Raw genomic sequence first — 23,503 nt, 5'->3', positions numbered from 1 at the left:
TTCATAATGCTAAAGACTATTTCAGAGCCCTGAAGTCTCATTTTCGGAAGAGTGTTTGACGCTTCCCTCACATACTCCGCCACCTTCCCTTCCTTCCATACAATTTGTGAGGATGTGCACAGCGCATACAGATTCTGTTTTGATTACCACTTGGTGATCAGCAGACTCATCTCTGGGCATTTTGGATGCCGCTCACAGAGGAGGCTTCTTGGTCTCACCTGATGAGCAAAGCAGTCTCCTCAGGGACAGAGACCTGTCATTTGTAGGCTATAGTGATCATCCTGAGCTAGGTGAAGATATCAAACTCAGATGGTAGCAATTGTAGGTTATCTTTTCTTTATCATACCCAGCTTATTGCAATGTATATCTGCTTTCAGGAAAGGTAATGGACTCGGGTGCCTTGGTATGCTGATTGTGTTGATTCTACAAAGAAACAGAACCAATAGGAGACACACAATATATAGGTATACACTTTCATATATATGCAGACATGTATATGCATATGTACACAAATATGGTATATGTGTATATATTATATAAGTATAAAGATTTATAAATGGATAGAATGCTATGATGAATGGGCTCACGTAGCTGTGGAAGCTAGGAAGTCTAGGGCTGCCATCAACAAGCTGAAGACACAGGAGAAATAATGGTCTCATGTCAATCTGAGTCAGAGGCCAAGAACCAGCAGAGCCTATAGCATAAGTGCCCTTCCAGGTCCAGGTACAGGCAGGAGAGGTCGTGAAGTCCTGGTTTTTAAAAAAGGAAAGAAATTGAGATTCTGTCTGACTCAGCTTTCTATCCAGGACTTAACTGATTAAGTAAGGACCACCAGGCTATTAGGAAGGGCAGTCTGATGAATCCATCTACTCAACATGTTAACCTCTCCCAGAAACACCCTCAGAGACCCACCCAGAATGATGTTTAACCAAATATCTGGGTCCTTTGTAGCCCAGGAAAGCCTATCTGTACACCTCTTCCTCGCAGCAGCTATGGTTGTACTTCCTAAAGTGCTTCTGGGACTCAAATGAAAGCAGAATTTATACAGAGCTGTGCCCCATTGCTTCATGTGACAAATGGGCAAGTAAACAGGGCGACATAAGAGTGATTACAAAAATAACTAGTCTCAGTCAGGGGCTGCAGACTTTAACTGGGCCTGGTTGTTTGCAATTCATCAGTTATCCTAGGCAAGGTATCCACTGAGCCTGTGATCTCTGACCTGGCTATGTAGCAAAATCATGAGCATCCTTAGGCCAGAGACATGGGACCTCAAGACAGAGGTACAAAATCTGACTTTCAGGGCACAGAAAGGAGCTCATTGAAGACAATTCTAGGAATATCACCTTTCAGATTCCAGGAGGGAAAGTCTTATGTCCTGACAAGCAAGTCTCCTAAGGACCAGGATTACAGAATAAGTCAGTGCCAATAGTTGAGGCCTCATTGAATGATTAACACTAGCCCCTCAGTCCAGGGTATACTATTGTATGGAGGAGGCTGTGCACAGGTTAACACTGATGATTGTTTCTAGAAGGCTTGGAGACATGGTGGGGTTAGCATAGATAATCTTCTTACTAAGGCTCCTTAGAGACTACTAGTCCCACTGCCTCCAAATGCCATCTCTGCCTTTTGTTCTAATGACACTTTTCTTCTAGACTATTCCCTCCCTGCCTTCTTCTTCCTTTTAACCCCTTCCTCCTTCTGTCTCTCCTTTCTTTCCTGCTTTTGTATGTTTGTCAGTCTCCTGCAGCTGGTGTCTAATGGAGACCCCTAACATGGGAAGAAGCTTTACTCCAAGCGTTTGACAATCCGCCAAATCCAAGCCTCTATCAGACCATGCTCTAGACCCAGGCTTCTCACTTCAGGCTCTGATCTCTGATCTCTGATCTCTGATCACTCTGCCTGTGACTCTGTAAAAGGTTGTGGGTCCCAAAGAAGGGCCAACTCTAAACTTGAATGCACTTTAGTTGATAGTTCTGCCCTAAGTACAGGATAGAGGGTAAGAAACCATGGCATGGCATCTGTGTTATTTGGGGGTGTTGTTGTTATTTAGGTGACTGATTTCTCAACTATGTAACTTACCTGAGAGTAGTTTTGAGAAAACAGGTTTCTCATCCTATCTGCCTAGGAAGCAATTGTATAACTCACAGTCTGATGACTTTGGAAATAGATACGGTACAAAGTGTAGGGTCTTAGTGTGTGTTGGAGGTATTTGTGTAGAACGTCCAGAATCTGCAAACCCACCTTGGTGAAAATGCTTCATGAAATATAAAACTAGGTATAGACCCCGCCGTGGAAAGAAAAGGAGTAAGAAGTCTGTGCCGTATCTCCAGGGAACGGGGTGATATCCAGAGACCAGTGTGACATACAGAGGCGGATTCATGATCCCAAGGGGAGTTTAAGGGCCGGTGCTGATGTTGTCTGCTCTCGTTCTCTCTAGCCATTTATTCTGGAAATCCTAGTCCTTAGGAGGCTTGCTTGTCAGGTTGTTACTATTTAATAGCTTTCAATAAGATATTGGCATCATTAAAAGCCAAATAGTGGTGCTGGCAGCTACGGCTTGTTTATAGAAGTGAAGGCAGCTTGCCGTGTTATAAAATAAGGTATACTGTGTGAACATGGGTTCACATTTATATATGTTTATTGCTTTTGCTTTCTGACCAACGTTGTTGCTGATGCTCTTGCTTTTATGCATGCAGGACTTCTGCTGGTCTTGTAGAAGTACAGTTATGAGCCTCACTGTAGAAGGGGCCAATTCTAAGAGCTGTTTCGTGGACAGATATCATTTTGCTACAAGCATCTCTCAATATAAGTGACCTTACATGGTCACATGGCATGGTCTCCTTTTGACCCCTTCCATAGTCCCCTATCTAGTTTTGTGGAATATACCCACTCTCACAACTCCTGGTTTATATGCATATGTACATGTAAACATCCAGAGAGACAGAGAGAGAGAGAGAGAGAGAGAGAGAGAGAGAGAGAGAGAGAGAGAGAGAGAGAACAATGTTCTCTTTCTGGGATTAAGTCACTTCTCTTAATAAAATACTGTCCAGTTCCACTAATTTTCCTAAAAGTTTCACAATTTCATTTTTCTTAGTAGCCCAGTAAAAGTCGAGTGTATGTTCTAATTTTCAAAGACAGACAGTTAGTGATGTGATTCTGAGGAGAGTTCATCCAGCACTAGGGACAGACAGCATGGCAGGGCCTCTATAGAGTCTGACCCATGTGGCAGAGTTGAGCCTTTGAGATTCTTGAGATTATAGAGCCCACAGCACAGGCCTGCAATGGGGCTCTCTGACTCCCCAGAAGGCAGCAGAGATAGGGATGGGGTAGGATGTGTGACCACCAGGACCCTTTGCCGTGCCTCCATGTGTCTCTTGATTAGGTGCTAAAAAAAAAAAAAAAAAAAAGCTGCGTGAGGTTGCCACTGGGTAATGTGGCAGGCACACTGCTTTACAGTCCTTTTCAATTTTTATAGGTGGAAAGAGTACATAGTAAAATAATACAAGCCATAGAATATTTAATGCATAAAACCAGTAACACAGTCATTCGGGGTCTATCATAATTGAATGTGTACATCTAATCCAGCTGGTGACACAGTATGTGTGTTTTCACAAGCGGTGTGCTCTGGTGCTAGGAATTTCTAAGCTCTCCTTTTCCAAATAGGGTCTCACTATGGAGCCCACGCTCACCTCGAGCTCATTATGTAGCCCAGCCGATGTGCATCTATATGTGAATCTCTGTGTACTTATATCCATGACTATGTGTTTACATTCACGTATGTGTGCCTGCATATGGATCTGTTTATATTTATGTCCATGTCCATTATTCTGTGTGTCTATGTCTCTGTGGGGTTTTTTTTTCTGTATCCTATTCCATGTCCCTTATTTAAACATGACATAGGGACCATCAGGCCAGGTTCATGGTGGTCACTGTAGACTCCCAGCGCAGAGAGGATAGTTTGTTCTCCTGAAGATGACAAGAAGAAGTTTCCAAGACCTGCAGACTTTTCCATGGGGTAGATTTTTCCTTGTGAATATCGGTATGAAAGGTCCAGGAACAAGCAGTTCAGATACATAATTCTTATAAGGACTCTGTCACCTTGAAGGGTGAAAGAAGGACTGTCCATGTGAAAATCTTCTTAAAACAAGACTCCTTACCTTGGCAGGAGATTGTTGGATGTCTGGCCCTCAAGGGTGAGCCTCATTATTTGTCCCTTGACCTTTCAATTGGCTCTCTGGGGTCAAGTCAGACTGCAGTCCTTGAACATCAAAGTGCTTGACAACACAGTACCATGGGGCCTTTCATGTTCCTGCCTTTGATTCCACAGGCTGGAATCCAAAGACTCTTCTGCTTGTACAACCACAGTGAGTGTGTCAAGGAGAGTATGGTGTGGGTAATGTGTTAGGGATCGAGTGTAAGTAAACGATAAAAGGACTTGGTAATGTCGGCTTTCGTAAAATCTTGTTGAGAACACAAGCCAGAATCTCTGAAGGATGTGAGGATATCATGGTCCAGGCTCAATTCGTGTGACTTGAATCCTCAGGGTTGCAGAATTATTCTAAGCAGAATGAAAGGGGCAGGCTAGCACATATGGGAGACCCCACCTGCCAGGATGATATAGTCATGTTCTCCCTGACTGCCAACTGGTGACACTTCCACCATTGTCCATCTTCCCAGCAAACGCTTCCTAAGACACTCCATTCCTCATAAGTCAGAAAAAGAACCACCAGCAACCCGGAGTACACCCACGAGTTGCTGCTGTTATTAGGAATATAAAATATAAGGAAAAAAATTCCAAGAAGGGATAGACACCAACCTGGGATGGGGTGAGATGTGAGGCTCATCCCCCTCCCTGAAATCACACTGCGGGAGCTGAAGTGGGGTCTCAGTAGCCTGGAGATGATGCTGAGATTTCGAGATTAGCACTCTGAATAATCACATGGATGGCAGATGAAGTGGTGTAGACACTCAACATTTGCATTTATGTGTGCCTAAATTGCCCTTTCCTTGGCCCTTGGCGCGCTCTGCTTAGGCCCCTTCTCTTTAGCACCCATCCCTCCCCAACCTATAGCCATGCTGAGTTCTGGGCTTCTGAGAGGCATGGTGGTGATACAACATTGCAGCTTGCACCGATCCCCAATAGAAGACTGGGATGCCGAGAAGGGAATTCTTGCTGGCTCCCTAAGTTAATGAAGCAGCCTGGTTAACTCAAGAACAATAGCTATACTATTCAAAGAATTGTTGTTCAAATGCTCGGCTATTCTTGTGCTCCCCACTCCAACCTTTGTGTAATGTGGCCGAGTGTATTATCCATCAGGTCAAACACCATTCGGTTGGGTTAAGAGTAGTTATGTGGTTTGACATTGGATTCTGCACCCAATAGAAACAAGTGTGACCTCTGACAGGAATTCCTTTGCCAGGGTCATGCAGCAGATCACCTCTTCAAGAGGATAGCAGCCTCGAGATGCCCAAGTTCAGAGCCCTCATAAATGACTACAAATGATTTTGAGGATGAACCAAATATTCACAATCCAGACAGCATCAAGAGTGCTGTTGTTGCTCTGAGACAGGTTCTTGTCGTGCGTCCCACACTATCCTCAGACTTCCCACCTTCCTTGCAGCATACTGTGATGACAGGTATGCACCCACCACATGCAACAAAGAATCATTTTATACCGGCATTGCAATAGGAAAAACAATGACTAATTCAGAACCCACACTGGGGAAAACCCAACTCCTTTGGTCCTGTCCCTGGAGTGATGGCCACCATCAATGCTGAGCACAGAGCTATCACAGTTGTAGAATGGCTGCAAGAATGCTTTGATGCCAGACCTATGGATGATGAGCATAGGGTTCTGGGAAGGGCTATAGAGGTGAGAGAATGGCTTTGTGGGTTTGGCAACTGATTTTAGCCACTGCTCAGAGTCAGAAAGAGTTCTATCAGAACCATTCTTAGCCTGTGGTGTCTTTCTCTAACTGTGCCTGTTTGCCAGCTCCTCTAGCAGAAAAACAATAAACTTTCATCAAAGATCGCTTTGAGACTGACGGTATTAAGTTCATATCTAAAACAAGTCCCTGGAGGCAGGTCAGTCTAGGTTCAATTCTGTTTACACAGTTCCTTCATTATTCCAATAGGACAAAATAGTACCAACCTCATGGGATTGTTGTAAAGATTAAATAAATTAAACATTGCCTGGCCCACAATAATCACATACATATCATTGAGTGTGTAGAATTTTCACTTCATGGAAAAGTGATTTTGACAATTCTGAGCAATGTTTGTTTGAGGAGTGTTAAGCTCTGTATCTTCAATAGCCCAGATGTGCTTAAAGCCATCAACACATAAGGACATTTTTGAAAGACATTGGCAATATCTAAAAGTCTCAGGATGAAGTTGCATGCCAGCACTCTCTAACTTTCTATTTTCTCAGTGTAAAGAATACAACATCTGCAAACAACAGCTGGACAAATATTGAAAGATAGCATCCCAGTTTCTTGCCATGTTAGCAGAAGCTGTTGGAAGTGGGGTGAGGGAATTTTGCCTCATATCAGTACCCTTTTATGGCTGAGAGAAAGATGCCAATGAGTCATTTTGCTAAGGCAAAGGTGCAGAGAGCAACCTGAGACTGCATTGTTGGGAGCATCCTGGGTGTCTAGCATGTGGTGGTTCACCAAGAAGCCCTGATTGATGGATTCTATTTATCTGGAGAACTTCATCTGAGTTCCAAACATCTATTTGCCTCCTTGCCCTGCATTTCCCTAATGTGGCTTCACATAAGGTGCTGCCCTGCCCACCACCAGAGTCTACCCAGAGAAAGGGAACAACAACAACAACAAAAAAAAAAACAAAAACAAAAAAAACAAAAAACAAAAAAAAACAAAACAAAACAAAAAAAACAAAAAGCTTCCCCTGGAGGACTAGGTAGATGATTCAGTGGTAAGAGTGCTTGCTGTAAGATCTGAGTTCAAATCCTTAACACCCATGTAAAGAGTCAGGCATAGCTGGCATGCATGTAATTGCAACTTTAAGTGGTAGATTTGTGCAGCTCCCAGGAGAGCCCTGAATGGCCAACTGAGTGAAAAATGCAAATTTCAGGTTCAATGAGAGACCCTTTTTAAGGTAATAAGGTGGAGACGGAGGACACCTGAAGGCCTGCTATGACTTCCTTGTGCACATGCATGCTTGCATGTGTGTGTGAGCACACACACACACACACACACACACACACACTTATACCATACACATAACAAACAAGCAAATCAGTCACTTAATTAATTAATAGAAACTGCCTGGGTTGGGCTCATTTGGACAGTTTAAACAGCTTCATCACAAAGCCTTCGTCAGCATGAGTTGTTCGAACTCAGCTTTTTAGAGCTGTTTTTCTCCTTGATTACCCTGACTCTTTGGGGTTGGGGATGAGACTAGGGCAAACCAAATAAAGAGAAATCAGAACTAGCTACTGAGATAGATACACAGGAAAATAAGACACAGAAACAAAGGGCAGTCCTATGTCAGGAGTTCAACATTTGTGGTCAACCTCAGGGCTTCCAAACCTCACTAAAGCATATGAAATTTCCACTCCTGGTGTTTCTGAAAGTAAAATAAAGGAGTTGATGAGAGGAGACCAGGTTCCTTCCTGCTCTGCCTCCTTGGTTACTAATTAACTCTACAACCCTGGCCTTCCGTGATAGCGCAGGATGAGAAGCCAAGTTAGAAATAGACTATGTTACAGCTTCTGGGCACACATACACATGGCTATGCTCTCCTTGGGTTAGATGCTCTAGAACGTTCTTGCCCTCACCTTTTATGCACTGTAAGAGACTGGTCTAGTGCCCAATTCCAAAGAATTTTATTCCCAGACTGGAAGCTGGCCCTGGTGAGACACTATGAGGACACCTCTGACTTGATGCTTTGGCGAACATAAAAGACAGTAAAAATTTAAGTATATTTTAAGATGAGAAAATATGCTCTTTTTGATGGGTAGGCTGGCTTCTCTGCTGGCCCAGTGCTAAAATCTGTGGATGCAGTTAAAGTTTGTGGGCTTATGTCCATGCTTGGTATTCCTTTGAGTATTGGAGATAGTGCATTGGTGGTGGGAGTAGGGGCAGCAAACTATGCGATTCTTATTTCCAAACGGATTAACCAACATGTGTTTTTCTCTCTCTCTCTGTAGTCAGAAATACAAGGCGTGAAGTGACCTAGAGTTAATTACATTTTCCAGCTGCTAGGTGGATCGGGGCCCAGCAAACATAGTTTTCAGCCATTGACAATTCCTGTGTGTGTGTGTGTGTGTGTGTGTGTGTGTGTGTGTGTGTGTTTAGTAGTCTATGCTTGTGTAAATGGTATATGTATATGTGTATATGGATACTTATATAAATGCATATATATGGTGGGAGGGACTGTGGCCCCTTATGACAGTGTAGCCAGTATATGTGGTCAGAAGAGAAGCCCCCATGTCAGTCCTTGCTTCTACCTTGTTCTGAAACAGGCTTTCTTACCATGTGTCACTGGGCATGTCAGTCAGCCTGTATGCCTCCCAAACTTCAGGGTATTCTCCAGTGTCTGCCTCCCATCTCCGTAGAGAAACTGGAATTACGGATGCATGCTACCACATCCAGCTTTCCATGAGTTCTGGGGATCTCAATTTCTGCAGGCTGGTGCTGGTGCTTTTCACCTACTGAGCCTGGACCCTGTCCCATACTATTTCTTCCAGTAAACCAAAACCATTTGATTTTTAAAGTTAGAACTAATAAAACGATAGTTTGATGCAGCAAACTCAAGAGGCCAAGAGTTCTGAGGCATTATTGAACTCCAGAGATCAAGAGGGCTGAAGCCATTATGGAACTTGGCTCTGGGTTCTGATTTGACCCATGGGATAGAACCAGCAGAAAATTTGCCTTGTTCTCAGCCGCTTCTGTAATTTATTATGCTAAGGAATAGAATCACTTGCTCTGACAGGTGGGTTTCTCTTATTTCACAGCCAGCATTTCCTAGGGCAGAACTTTTTGGATGGTGGCATCTATCCGGTTAATCGTGGAAGTCTCGGTTGTTGTGATATTCAACACTTTTTCTTCCTTGTTACAACCTATGGTGTGAATGGTGGGTGTGTAGAACATGCAAGGACATTGAGGCCATGATCACCTCATCGCTTCCTCCACTGTTCTGTCACCATGGGTCATGGGAGTTCTTCCCCAGCATCCCTTGTTGTATGGCTTTGAACAGGTTAACAGTGTCAAGTCTGAATGAGTTTATGAAAATGCTAGGTTTTGGAAGCCTGCTCAGTACATAAGCATAAAGAGCCCAGTGTCTCTTGCCAGTGAATTTGGCTTAAATCTGTACTATCTGCAGTCTGCCAGCGGACTTGTCTTTACTCCAGGTATTTTAATTTCTTCTCCATCCCACTGGCTTAAACCTGAAGCTATGTCTACCATCATGGATAGCTATCTTTGTCTTCTCTTCTGGTCAGAGAGTCTGCCCTCACACATCATCCATTGAGATGTTCAAAAACAGAAGAGACCTCAGCTCTACCCAGAGAGTTCCCTCACTCATTAGCTTGTCTTCTTTCTTAGCAGAAACCCAGGGACCATCCTGGGAGAGCATTACATGAAGGGGTTTGAATTGTTTGATTACTGCCATTGACCTGGAAATTTAAATACATTACTTCTGGATATTCAAGTTTGAACATAACTTACATTGGAGTCTCTTGCTGAAAGATTAGCGGTGCTCCTATGACTTTGAGATGATTCTAGGTCTGCTGTGAGCCAGCTGTGAGCTCTCAGGATGCTTCCAGTGGCAGCTGGAATGTAATCTGCCATGTTGATGCCATTCTATGCAACCGGAAATCAAAATCTCTGAGAGCATGTGCTTTATGACACCTTTAAATTAGCATCTGCATTGGGGTTAATGATATTCGAATGTGTTTACCTTATCTTTTCCTGTGCAGCTATTTCCAGCAACATCTCAAACCATAAATGCAGCACTGATATAAGTGACATTCTTGTACCATCTAGTAATTTATTAATTCCTTTCCCCTAATGAGATAAGTTTACTCATATCACATTATTCTTGGAATAGCATGAATCTGACATTTGCACTTTTAGTACACTTGTACACATTTGTATAAGCTCTCAGTGAATGTATCTGAATATACAGATAGATATAAACGCACACAGATATATATAGATATATATGAGAGGGGGAGAGATTTAGCTATGATCATACATAAAAAATTTCTACCATCTCATTGTTGCTGTTACAAGCATTATTGGGGATTTTATTTATTTGAGATTGTGGGGGAAGTTAAGATGGTGTGTGTGTGTGTGTGTGTGTGTGTGTGTGTGTGTGTGTGTGTGAGAGAGGGGGGGGGGGGCTCTATGAAGTCTATAGGGTCAGTATCCTGATTTGGAGATGAGGAATATAAACTCAGATCCACTTGCCAGCCAACTCTGTTCCCAAGTGACAGAGTTGGAACTCAGACTGTCTCCCTGACTCCAGAACCTGAGTCCTTAACTGTAGGGTTTATCTAGTGGGGCTCAGCCACTCAGGGAGGCAGAATGAAGGAAGTTTGACCATGCTTACCCCACACTGCAATCAGGCGGTGCCAGGCTATGGGAAGCGGCTTGAGACAGGCCTGGTTTCCTGGGAGTGAGGCAAATCGTCTACTGTACCTTTCAGGGTCACCAGGGCTTCAAGCCTCTGCTCAAAGGGGAAGCAGGGTGCCTTTCACTGTCCCACACTTAACTACAACCAGCTCCTATTTAATTTATGTGACAAGCCTAGCACATAAGTTCAGTCTTACCATTTTAACAGCCTGAGAACACCGAGGTCAAGGTAAAATGATCCGTCCAGAGCACTGCTCAGTGTTTCCATTGTTGTGTTTTGGGTTTTAACTGAATTCAAAAAGCAGAAATAGGCTACATATTTGACCATTCAGGAAAGAAATTTCCGTTTTTCAGCCATAAAGGAAAACAACACTTCCCTTGGACTAGAATAATCTCATTGGGAAAGGTGGGTCCTAGCATTAACCATTGAATGTACAAGTATTGGAAGTGTATTGTGTGATTTCCACATATCAATTACCACAATCTTTCCAAAGCCGTGGGCCATTTTAGCTTCCCTGTTTTGCCGAGGGGGTATTGAGGGGTTAAATAACTAACTTGCCTGGGAACGTAGAGCTAAGAGGAGGTCAGACTGAGATTCACACTCCAGCAGACGTGAGCCTCAGCCTTGAGCACCCAGCATGGCTGGCACATCAGTTTGTCTTACTGCCTTGGAGTTTCATGTCTAGCGCTAAGAGTAAATGTTCACTGTCAATAGGGCCACCTCAGTTCCAACGCTCCTGATTGCCTGAGGCTGGAGTTACAGCAACTGTGGTCACGTGCGAAAACCCCTAGTTATACTTAGAAAAACAAAACCACATCTCTCCACCAAGGTGATTACAAATAGCTTATTTCTAAAGCAACAAGTGAAAGAAACCAACCCTAAAAGCTACAATTCAATACCTTTTCCAAAAGTCCTTAACCATTGTTAAATAAGCTCTCGAAAATTCTCCCATCTCATGCGAAGGCTCTGAGCAGAGAAATCCTCCATAATCTGTCCATCTTAAATTGATTAGTCATAAGGCATCTTCCTCAATAGTGCCCACCTTGACCTTGAGCCCACGAACAGACGCAATCTCACCTTTTCCGTAGCCAGTGATCTTCTTAATAGCTTCCCAGCGTGGCAGTATGTTCACATGACTTCAGAGACCACTGAGTTCACTTTCTGCTTCCGACCCTGACAAACACATTGAGAAGAAAACCAGTGAAAGCAAATGCTGCGAGAAGATGCTGACTTAAGCACAATCTATGAACTTCTTTGGAACTCAGAATAAATGATTCTTCCCTGTTGCTTTACCTAACAAGATCCCCACCTCTCCAGATAAGCACCTTAGCGTCTCTTATAAACTGAAATTTTCATTCACTTTACTGCAGTAACTATGACTTTATAGCCTACTTTTACTGGGAAGCTGAGAGTTATAAAACATCTATCTACACCTAAAAGAGGGAGCATTCCTTTCAGAATATTCATCAACTAAAAAAGACAAATTTTAGAACCAAGCACCCTGCCTAGCACTTATTTACATGAGACAGGGCGAGGTGGACCATTCTGTTTATGGAAGGATGGGACTTTTTTTGTTTTTAATATTGGCTCACAGGGATTAGCACAGTATGAGAGAAACGGCTGGGGCTTTCGACTTCGTTCACCTTGAGTTTGAACGTGGCCATCAATTAAGGCCTTGAGCTTCTGCCTCCCCATCTGTCAAATGGGGGTCATGGCATTATCATCCATGAGTGAAGAGGACAGTGATCATTAACAACAGGGAAATGGTGACAGCGATGTAATTGAAATATTTGTGTACAAAGGTTCCGCTATTCTACCATGATTTGGAGAAAGACCAACTAATGAGAACTAACAGGTTACAATAAACCTACTTGGGTGTTTCAGAAAGGCTCTAGGAGCCTGGGGAGATAATACTTGCTCTGCAAGTATTCATATGCAAAAGCCTGGTGTAGTGGTGTGTTCTTGTAATACTGCTGGGGAAGTGGAGAAGGTGGAACCTTGGGGCTGGCTGGCCTGCCAGACTAGCATAATCGGATGAGCTCCAGGCCAATGAGAGATGCTACCTCAAAAGCCAAAGGATTGGCTCCTGAGTAAATGACACATGAGATTGACCTCTGGCCTACTCAGCATGCACATGTATGCATACAGAGAGAAAGAGAAAGAGAGAGGGGGGGTGGTTCAAAATAGTTACAAAATGGAGTCATGTTAGCTGGAGCATTAGAATTACATGATGTTTTTTCATTCATTCGTGGTTGAGTTGCTCATTATCTGAGTGAAGTATTTCATTTTCTGCATCTCCATTTCCTCTTCCGCAGGTGATACAGCACCCTCCCCGGTCTTTTACTTTATCTCCCTGAACTATTAGTAGATTGGCGCGGTAATGAACTGGCGTTCGTAAACCCAATAGTGTAGATTGACTGAACTGCACTGTAGGTAGGCTTGGTGGATATATAAGGAGACGATAATGTGGAAATTACTGGACAGTGTTATCCGAACCAGCAAAGCCCACCCAGGTCCAAACATCTGGGTTTGGGAGTGCGAATCTTCGTATGCAGCTTAGGTGACAGTGTTTATGCAGGGAAGGCTGAAGCAGTGCAGGGCATGAGCCCCATGATTTGAGAGAGAGCAAAGCTTGGATCAGTGTCTTTAAAGGTAGGCATTGTGCTGGCTAGGAAATTATCTTGCACACACAACGAGAGGAAGGTGAGGCACAATTCAGGAGATTTTATTGCAAAACAGTGAAAAGTAAAAAAAAAAAAGAAAAAAGAAAAAAAGACAAGTGGAAGGCAAGCAGGAGAGGCAAGGCAAGGAGTTTGGAATTTACCACGGGGTTCCCCTTCTCATTATTAGACCTAATAATTCAAGGTTTGGCATGTGCAGGAGGAAAATCTGCACTGACTACAGTCTAAAACACCCAAGCATTGTTTGCAGAGTGTCTAGGCTCCTCTGTCCCAGCCCTGTCTACTGCTTTGAGAGAGAAATCAGTCTCTTTTCCTTGTGTGCAAAGGGCCAGCAGTCTCCATGGAAGATTTCTTTTTTTAGAACTGATGATAAATGTGTGTGAGGGATCCCGTTAAGCTGGGAATTCCTTTGAAATTCGCATTTCTCTTTCTCTCCGTTGTCCATAGATAGATCCTGGCAGTATTTGGGACTGAAAGCTCTTCAGCTTGACTCCCCCTTGAGAGTCATGTTCTTTCTTGAAAGGAGCTTTAAAAAAGAAAAAAAGCGAAGGCTGTTTTTTCACTTAGAATAAGGATATTCTCCAGCAGTGAGGGTATGGAAGTAACAGGATCCATATGTTGAAGCTGACAGCTAATGCTCAGCATATGGGCAGTGAACTTTGCAGACAGAAGGATGTCTCTTTCAGAGAATGTCCTGGAAACCCCACAGAGGAATATTGCCAGGTGAGTCATGCGAGAGGAACAGTTTCTGGACTTGAAGGTACCATCCTTCCCATGAAGTGAGAGCCACCAAAAGCAACTGAAGAGGTTCTGGTTTGCACTGGCTGAGAGCCTTCTCTCTTAGGCCCCAAACTCTCAGAATGGCAGAGGAGCCTAACCCTGGGTTTTCTAATCTCCTCAAGAAATCGCAGTGCTAAGGGTTGTCCCTCAGCACGTGGGGCTGTTTTCCTTCATTCGGTGAGAACATCTTCCCTCTTCACAAAGATCGCCCTGCGAAGTGAGGGAGAACTTACCCAAGAGCCAGGAAGCCCGCAACACAGACCTGTAACTAGCAGCGACTGTGAGGAAGTCACATCACTGTTCCTTCTCATCTGAGCAGTGATGAAATCAGATGACAGTGGTATCTGAGACCATTTCCAAATGTACAATGGACTGAGTACCATCTAACTCCAGCTAGGGAAGTATGATGGGGAAAGCAACCCCAGCTGGTTGCATCTGGACTGTGGACTTGGACCCTGCCAGCACCATGTCCCAGGACAGCTGTATGTACCAAGAGCTATGCACAGAAAGGTTGAGGGTAGGGAGAACATGTTCTTGGATAAGAATGAAGCCCCAATTCCTTGACTGGTTGTCAATAACAAAGGAGAGATGATTCCACCCCTGGATTATTATACTATTTCCTCTGGTTCAGTATTCCAATACGCCCAAGCTCAGCCGCTTATCCATGGAGGAGAACTCAGCCTCCTGCCCTCCTTTATCCTGAGCCCCATCCCGTTCCCTTTCTTCCATTTTTTCTCCACGTTGGCTCCATTTCACCCTTTTCCCTGCCTCTCCTGCACTTCTCAGGACTTGCTTTGTCTATCAGAGGGATCATTAGGAACGCTGTACTCCCAATCATCTGCCTACCCCCCCCCCCACCATGCATTCCCTTTCCAGCCCCAGGCAGGCCCTTTGATCCCTGTATTCTGCTGAGCACAACTGTGGTCTCTTGTCTCAGGAGCCCATACTCAGAGCTGCTGCTCCAGCCCTGCCTGCAAGCTGGTCACCATGGCAACAAGCTTTCCCTCTTCTACTGTGAACAGAAAATGGCTGTTGGAAGGAAGAGCTCCTAGTCTCTATGACCCAGCCTGATTGTTATTGTTGTTGTTGTTGTTGTTGTTGTTGTTGTTGTTATTGTTGTTTTTGGGGGGGGGATATAGGACGTAGGACGGGGCTTGCTTCATAATGGCTCTGAGGAGCTCCCTCCATTGAACCCAGTGTGTGCTAGCCTTTCCCTTTCAGATTTAATTAAAGAGAGCAGAGGCAGAAGGAAGTTGATTTCAAGTGAATAAAGCATTCCGTTTTCCTACCCTAAAACTGTATTTTCATGAACAGTTGCTGTCTGCTCTAAGGAGATAAACGCAAAGCAGGGTGAAGCAGGCAATCGGTGAGATCTGGTGTTGTGTATTTTTTTTCCTTATCAGTACCATGGGAAGACTAAGCTTATGGATAGTCAAATAAAAATTCAGGGAAAGTAGCCAAGGGGTGCCAAGAATTCCACCAAGCAGAGGCTGTGGGATTTCAGAAAGCCAGCAGACTGATTGGCGTACTGATGTTGTTTTTAGCCCTGGAGATAGGTGATAGTTATACGTTGCGGGGTGAGGTGAGCTCTCACTGGCACCTCAGCTTTAGAATGGATCTGATTCACAGTGGTCAAGCATGGCCGCACAGGGGATGTGCAAGCTATCCAGACGTCTGGTCTGCATAGTTCTGGGGTGACAGGCTCCCTGCTCTTAATCGCCAGAGATACTTCAGACCGACACCCAAAAGGGACTGGCTAGCTGGTTCTTTCTGTGAATACAAAGCCTTGTTGTTTAGTGAGCAGCCCAGGAGGCCCTTCCATCCCGACAGCAGATAACAGTTCCGTGAAGGAGTGGTCTAAGCTGTATCTCCTCCTGGCTATGGTTTGAAGTTACTTCGATAGCGGCAAATTTTCAGAAGCCAAATAAACCTCATCTTTTTTTTTTTATAAACTGAGCTTGGAAAAAATCTCATTTTTGAGTGAAAGCTCTGGGGTTTTTTATCTCAAAATTTCAGTGGTGTGTTTGAACTGGACTTTTTTTTTCTTTTGCAGTTTCCCTGCAGGTAGATATTGTTCCCAGCCAAGGAGAAATCAGCGTTGGAGAGTCCAAATTCTTCCTGTGTCAAGGCAAGTGTCCTGGGTGGGTTCTATCACGTCCTAAAGCTTGCCTCCAAAGCCTGTTGCTCAGAGTGCAAGCTGAGAGTACCAAGCCTAGAATTCTGGTCACTGCTCTCCTCTTGGTCAGCAGTGTAACCATTCCAGACCATTCTCAGAGACCTTCCCTTCCTAGTGACATGCCGTCTACACTTCTGCTTGACACTGGAGCAACTCAAAGGGCTTTGTAGGAAAATCAGACACCTCCAATGAGTACATTATCTCAGGTTTAGGCACAGCTCCAGGATGCAGCATGATTGTAGAGAGAATGCCCCCTTAGATCGGGCTAAGGCTTACTTCTTAGAGTAACTCAGACCTTGGAAATCCAAGAAGGTTTGAAAGTGCAATTAACACGGGTAGCACTTACCAAGATAGGAGACACCTATCTTGGCTTTCCAGTACTGTTCCAAATACCAGATGAGTTCTGCTCCCTCACCGTCACACATGTGCACACTCTGGAATATGCCATAGCTGGTGTTCCTAATGCCTCATTAGGAAATATGCCCCTGATAATAATGGGGAACCATCCTGTGGGGAAAGGATGGGCAAATGGGTTTCAAGGTGTTCGGTAGATGGCGTGCCTGGGATTCGGAATAGGACAGAAGCAGGAATGAACTGAGCTAGGTGTAGGCTGTGGCATTTAACAAGCTACTTTCAGTGGCAAGGAGCTCTAACTGCCACCATGATTTGCATCTGACCAGGGGACTATGGCTGCTGAGTACATTTGCTCCAGCTCTGGTGTCATTACAGCAGTTTCAGTGATCTGAAGATACAGCCTTAGTGCCCACAGCACAGCTTGCAAATTGTGATATTTATTGAAAACATGATGGGCCCCGAAAGGAACACTACATTTCCATACCACACATCTGTACGGGGTTAGGCAGTGCAGGCTGGTGCCCCCATACAGGTAGCAAATCAAAGAAGGAGTAGTAGATTGGAGAGCAGTTAATCGGGACCCAGCCTGCCCTCTAGGTAGCTGAGTGCCCCCTCACAGGTCCCCAGAGAGAGCAGGCATTGCCGATGTTCTGTCTTCTCAGAGCGCGTTAGAGGTTGACTGAAGGAACAGGCATTTGAATATCTATCATTCATACCAGTTTGAACAGAGTTGCTACAGCTCGAAGTGGCTGGAATCTTAACTCTTGGATTACTCAGTTTCTCTTCACTTCAACTCGGAAATTGAACAGTCTCCACCCCTTTCATCCTGATCAGTTGGTTCAGGCCAGCTTAGGCCCTGGAGCTCAGGGCTCAGATAAACCAACCCCCTTTACTTACACATTCATTCCTAGCTTAATGTATGGGGTGCAGTGGGTTCATAGCAAATATTGTTTCCCTCCTCAAGGACATGAACCTAAAAAAAATACTATGTGCACAAGTAGCGGGTGAGTTCATTCAACTCTAAGAGATGCTATGTGTAGAATTAAACAGACAACAAGCAGAGCTGCAAAGTGCTTCATGATAGAGGTCTCTTTCCAGCTTTCCCAGCTTTGCCTCCCAGGAGCTCTTCCTAGGTAGCCATGGACTTCCCAGAAAGGCTTAATCTTCCCATTTTCTGTGCTCTGAAAATTATCTCTTCTTCCTTAGTGGCAGGAGATGCCAAAGATAAGGACATCTCCTGGTTCTCCCCCAACGGGGAGAAACTGAGCCCAAACCAGCAGCGGATCTCAGTGGTGTGGAACGATGATGACTCCTCTACCCTCACCATCTACAACGCCAACATTGATGATGCCGGCATTTACAAGTGCGTGGTCACCGCTGAAGACGGCACCCAGTCCGAGGCCACTGTCAATGTGAAGATCTTCCGTAAGAGCCCTCATATGTACCCTCCACTCCCACCTGTGTTAGGAAGATACATGGGTGGGTAGTAAAGGCAGAGAGAAGGCACTAGGAGGACTAGTAAGGGCCTGGTGATTCCTTCTCTGTCTGAGTTCCTAAGAGATCTGATATGTTCTCAAATGGTCGGTGATCAGCCCAGAACCAGTAAGGCTGGCTTCCACCAGTTGTCCCTACATACACACTGTCTTCCACTCTCCAGAAATGACACAGTTCCCAGAGGGATAGCATCAGTTCCCCCTGTGCCTTCTAAGTGACAATGACAGACACATGGTTCAGGTCTTTGCCTCTTATCCCACTACATTGCTAGTGATATAGCCAATGGTCTAGTGAGATGGAGTATTATATGTGAACACTTGATGCTGCTGGGGAGGGTAGTTCTCACGGCCAGGGAAGGCTGGCCTGGCAGTGACAGCTCACTGCCTTCTACTGTGCATAGTGTTGACTGAAGTCATGGTAAGTTAATGTTGATTATCATAGCATTTACTGCCTTGAGGTTGGCTCTCATTCTTCAGAACTTTTTCTGCTACAAGAAAGATGACGTGAGCTCAGAGTGGGAGACCAGAAATAATCAATGACCCTTACCGTCCTGTAGGCTAGGTGCAGTGCTCATTACTATGCTTGCCCATCGTCACTGCATGGGAGGAGCCCATTCCTTTCCATAGACCAGTCTCAATGCTAGCTGTTCTATCTCGGTCCATGACCCAGTGCTGAATGGGAGCTCCTCTTATACTGCTGAGTTATGTGTGGAAACCGCCCTAGGGTTGAGATCCCAGCATCAGAGTTCTATTGCAAAGGTATTATTTTTCCTCACTATGCTCCTCCCTCTGTCTTTCAGAGAAGCTCATGTTCAAGAATGCGCCAACCCCACAGGAGTTTAAGGAAGGGGAAGATGCTGTGATTGTCTGTGATGTGGTCAGCTCTCTGCCCCCAACCATCATCTGGAAACACAAAGGCCGAGATGTCATCCTGAAAAAAGATGGTAAGACCTGAGTTCCCATGAGCCCTTGGGTCCCCTTAGTTCCCACCCCTACACAGGCCCTGCAGCCTTCCATCTAAATGCAGACTCAGGGCCCCGGAACTCACATGCAATTTCTGGATCCTAAACAGATGTGTATCTGTAACTAGTATGTTCTAGCACCTGCTTGTCTCTCCAAAGCAAAAGACAGACGCACCATCCCCAGACTGACTCATCTGTATTTCAGGGCCAGGTTTGTCTTTGCTCATTTCAGCCTAAAAGCTAACACCATAACACCAGAGGAAGGATGAAAAGACGAGATAGCCAGGTTGTACCATGTGTCTGTAATTCCAGCATACAGAAGCTGAAACAGGGGAATAGTTGCATGTTTGGGGCTAACCTAGGCTTCATAGTGAGTTCCAGACCAGGTGGAGTACATTGTGAAACTCTGTCTCAAAAATAACAAAATGCAAATTGAGTAGAAGGCGGTAGCAGGAGGCTCAGCCCCTTGCCTTATTGGGGAGTTCCTGGACTTACCTTGAATGAACCTGCCTCTTGTCTCTTCCAGTCCGGTTCATAGTCCTATCCAACAACTACCTGCAGATCCGAGGCATCAAGAAAACAGATGAGGGCACTTACCGCTGTGAAGGCAGGATCCTGGCCCGGGGGGAGATCAACTTCAAGGACATTCAGGTCATTGTGAATGGTGAGGAGATCCTCCCTTCCTGTTCTCTCAATTACTACAACCAGGGTTTGATGGGGACCTTCTTTTCCACTTCCTTTGGGTATAGATCTGTTCTGTCTCATCTCAGGGGAATGCTTCCCCACTATCACAACCCCTGAGAGGGGGACATTTTCTTCTTACCTCACTTGTCTTTGGTGCCCCTCCTCAGTGTTGTATATATCAAATGCCCTGCGTTATCTAGCAGACCTAAAAACTCCCCATTCTGCTAATAAACCATCCTTCATCCCCAGTGTCCTTGATGTTACCATCATTAGGAAGTTAGTCCCCTTGGTTTGATAGGCAGAGAAAATACTGCAATCAATTCAGGTCTCAGAATAGTCAGCATCGTGGTCCGTGGGCTTATTAATCTTAATTTGCAGTGTCAAATAAACACACCCGTAGCATCGATCTGACATTTGCAAGATGCTTACAGGAAATTATAATGTCAGTGCTAGGAACATAAGTAAATCACATCTGAATCGTTTTGGTTATTGATAGGTGTTTTCTTGCCAAGCTTTCTCCCTCTCACTCCTTTGGTGGAAGCACCTTGGGCACCAAGTTGTTTTTGACAGTCGCACAGAATGTCACCCTGCTGAGCTGATATCCTTTGGAAGCATAGCAACCTGGCAACCAACAGGAACTGCACTTTATGTTTGCCAGTATGGAGAGCAGAGCTCCTTTGAACATCAAGTCCCACCAACCCTCCTAGCTGTATACATTGTGTACATTGTAATATATATTGATTGAGAAAATATATCCCAACAAAGAGCCGCTGTAAATCAAATACCACATGAACATGAGTTCAAGACGCAATATCGGGGCTGAACTCTTAAAAACAATAATGCACGTTTGTGGGCAAATTTTAGTTCGGTTTACATTAATTATTTAGAACACCATGTGAGTTTAGATGCCTTTTACTAACACTGTAGACCTCCAGGACTGTTAATGCTTAGGTGGTGATGCAGCCAACTGAGGACCCCCAAATGCCTCTTCTCGGGGCCATTGGGTTCTTTTAAGATTTGTACAACCATCCCTGACATCCTTCTTTCTTTCAGTACCACCCACTGTCCAGGCCAGACAGAGCATCGTGAATGCCACTGCCAACCTGGGCCAGTCTGTCACCCTGGTGTGTGATGCCGATGGCTTCCCAGAGCCCACCATGAGCTGGACAAAGTAAGAAACTGGCTTGTGCCTCGTCATGGGTGAGAAGAGAAAGCAATCCATAATCCTGCTGCCTGTGGGGTTTTCAGAGGCCTGAGTGTGGGCTCTGATTATTTTTTCATTTTCAGACCCGTGAGAGCAGACGCAGGTGTAGCTTTTGGTGCCAGTTCTGTGAAATCTTTCTGAGTTCTAGTGATAGCATTTGCACATGCTCAGAAGATCAGGGGAGAGGCATAAGAGGCATATAACAGGAGATGCTACTCAGAAGTCTTTCCCTTTTGTGTGGACTGAGCCTGTCCCCTTTGCACGTTCTGCATTCTGTGGGAACTGATCAGAAATGCTCCTCCTCACCCCACATTCAGAATCATCACCCTTTGCATTTCTGCACTGTGTAGGGATGGGGAACCCATAGAGAATGAGGAGGAAGATGACGAGAAGCACATCTTCAGTGACGACAGTTCGGAGCTGACCATCAGGAATGTGGACAAAAATGACGAAGCCGAATACGTCTGCATCGCTGAGAACAAGGCTGGCGAGCAGGATGCCTCCATCCACCTCAAGGTCTTCGGTAGGTACAGGATAGTGGATGTCAGGGCCACTGTTCAGCCACAGTTCCTCCCACTCGGCACATTCTATCCACCAAAAAGGCATACCCACAATACCATGGCATGCATGGTATTGTTTCATGGCATAATGAAACAACCATTAGCTGCCTTCTCTGACATCTAAACCCCCAGTCTGGGAAACCAGGGAGCCCAACTTCAACAACACACAATCTCTGAGCTGCCTCCTTGCTCCCCAGCTTGACTACCATAAGTCTTGTCTACTTGTGATAGCCAGAGTACCTCATGCCAATCCTCCTTTCAAGATCCCTTGCAACCAAAGTAAGCACCAGACTAATCCCATGACCCAGTGCTAGTACCCCAGCTCCTGCCTTGGACTCTAGGCCCAGCTTTCACTCCCTCTGCTCCTCAGAGAAGCCTTTCCAACCACACCAGCCTCCTTTCTGTCTCTGCCTCAGAAAGAGCTAATTCCCTATACCAGAGACATTGCCTTTGAGGCTCTTCTGCTTAAAGTATCCTTCCCTAAGACAGACCGACTCTGTGCAGCCTTCTTGTTATCTTTATGCAGACTTTAGCTCACACACATCTTCCCCATGAATCCTTCCCTCACCAGTCTGACATTGCCTCCCCTATCCCAGCCACCACCCTACTGACCGCCTCAGGACGCACCGTGTCTTCTCCATACGCCTGAAAGATCCTGAACTAATCCTCTTCACAAGTTCATTTGAAAGGTTATTTATCTTCAGTCCCCATCATCATACAATGTGTACTGGGGGCATAGCAGCTGTCTTAGGTACTGCTTTATCCTCTACATAGCTCCAGACTCACGATGCCTTAGTAAAGATCAGTGTCTGGCTGGTTGTCTCATCTTTTATTACCCTCCTCTTCTGGCCTGTGTGCCAGTGTCATAGAAAGTCACCAAAGACACTTTCATGTCTCCATCCACTTTGTCTTCAAATTTCCAGATGTTTCAGAATTGAAATGTGTTTGGGGCCTCCTTGTGCAAAAAGGGATTTGTTGCAAAGAGAGGTGTACCCTACTGGCTCTGAAAGGCCTTGGCTTATTTGTCTAAGAAGCACAGTTAAACTACTGCATTGTAGACCATGCTGGTTAGATAGAGGCTGCAGAGACCTCTCTGGTACCTGTTCCTCCCAGCTTGTTAAAATATATACCTAGGAGCCAGTGTTGGGACCTGCTTATTTCGTCGTGATGGGGAGGACTGTATGTAAACACGCTTTGAAAATATCGGGTGCTTAAATGCCAATAGCCCCGATAATCGCAGATGAGTCTCTTTTGTTCATTGATGACATTTGGGTCTACGAATAGGCTCTACATAAAAAGAACATGAAACTTCATGAAAACCGTGCATATGTGCATATGTGTGTGCACATGCTTATGTGTATATGTGTTCGTAGCTGCACATGGATGTGCATAAGGATGGAATCCAAAGGTCAACTTCAGGTGTCCTCAAGTGCCATACCCTTCTTTAGAAAGACAGGGGTCTCCTTAAGTTGTTGCTTGCTAATTCAGCTAGGCTATCTAGCAGCTAACTTCAGGGATCAGCCTGACTTCAGGCTGGGAATATAGGTATGGCCAACTATGTTTTATGTGGTTCTGAGGTTCAGACTAATATCTTCATATTTGCAAAGCAAACACCTTACTGAATGATCTGTCTTCCCAGCCCATTAAAAACCATTGTTGATGCTGTTTTCTCTATATTTCAGATTAATCTCCCCCACCCCTATCATTCTGTTTTCTAGATTATAGAGAAGGGCAGGTGCATCTGCTAATTTGTCCCTTCATTTAAGAAATATCCAAGTACCTTTGCAGCCAGATAAAATGGCTGGACAGAGAAGTAAGAGTTGGACTGTGAGAAGAATCAAGATAGCGATAAACATAGAAACATACAAAAGAGAATAATTAGTGTCAATTGGCAGTATCCATTTGAGTGAATGCTGTGAATCCAGTCATCGCCAAGTTTAAAATAAAATTTCCTGGAGTCTATTCCCGTCAGTAGATTTGCAGGCATGTGTAGATGTCCAATACTG

At 44.8% G+C, this 23,503-nt stretch overlaps 1 protein-coding gene across 40 annotated transcripts in view; it reads left to right on the top strand.

The window, feature by feature from the left end:
• The window catches only part of Ncam1 (neural cell adhesion molecule 1), a 300,380-nt gene that overhangs the window by 218,158 nt on the left and 58,719 nt on the right, over nt 1-23,503 (top strand). For all 40 annotated transcript variants that reach the window (XR_015626349.1, XR_015626351.1, XR_015626350.1 and 37 more), the window contains 6 exon segments: nt 16,118-16,192; nt 17,801-18,019; nt 18,888-19,031; nt 19,576-19,713; nt 20,787-20,904; nt 21,288-21,460. Coding sequence is in view for 23 of the 40 variants with exons in the window: in NM_001395708.2 (NP_001382637.1) it covers nt 16,118-16,192; nt 17,801-18,019; nt 18,888-19,031; nt 19,576-19,713; nt 20,787-20,904; nt 21,288-21,460 (867 nt within the window). In the remaining 17 variants the exon portion in view is untranslated.

Source organism: Rattus norvegicus, chromosome 8, assembly GCF_021556685.1.
Source record: "Rattus norvegicus strain SHRSP/BbbUtx chromosome 8, alternate assembly SHRSP_T2T, whole genome shotgun sequence".
Classification (NCBI taxonomy): Eukaryota; Metazoa; Chordata; class Mammalia; order Rodentia; family Muridae; genus Rattus; species Rattus norvegicus.
Note: the sequence above shows the minus strand (reverse complement) of the source record. Positions and strands in the feature narration are given on the sequence as shown.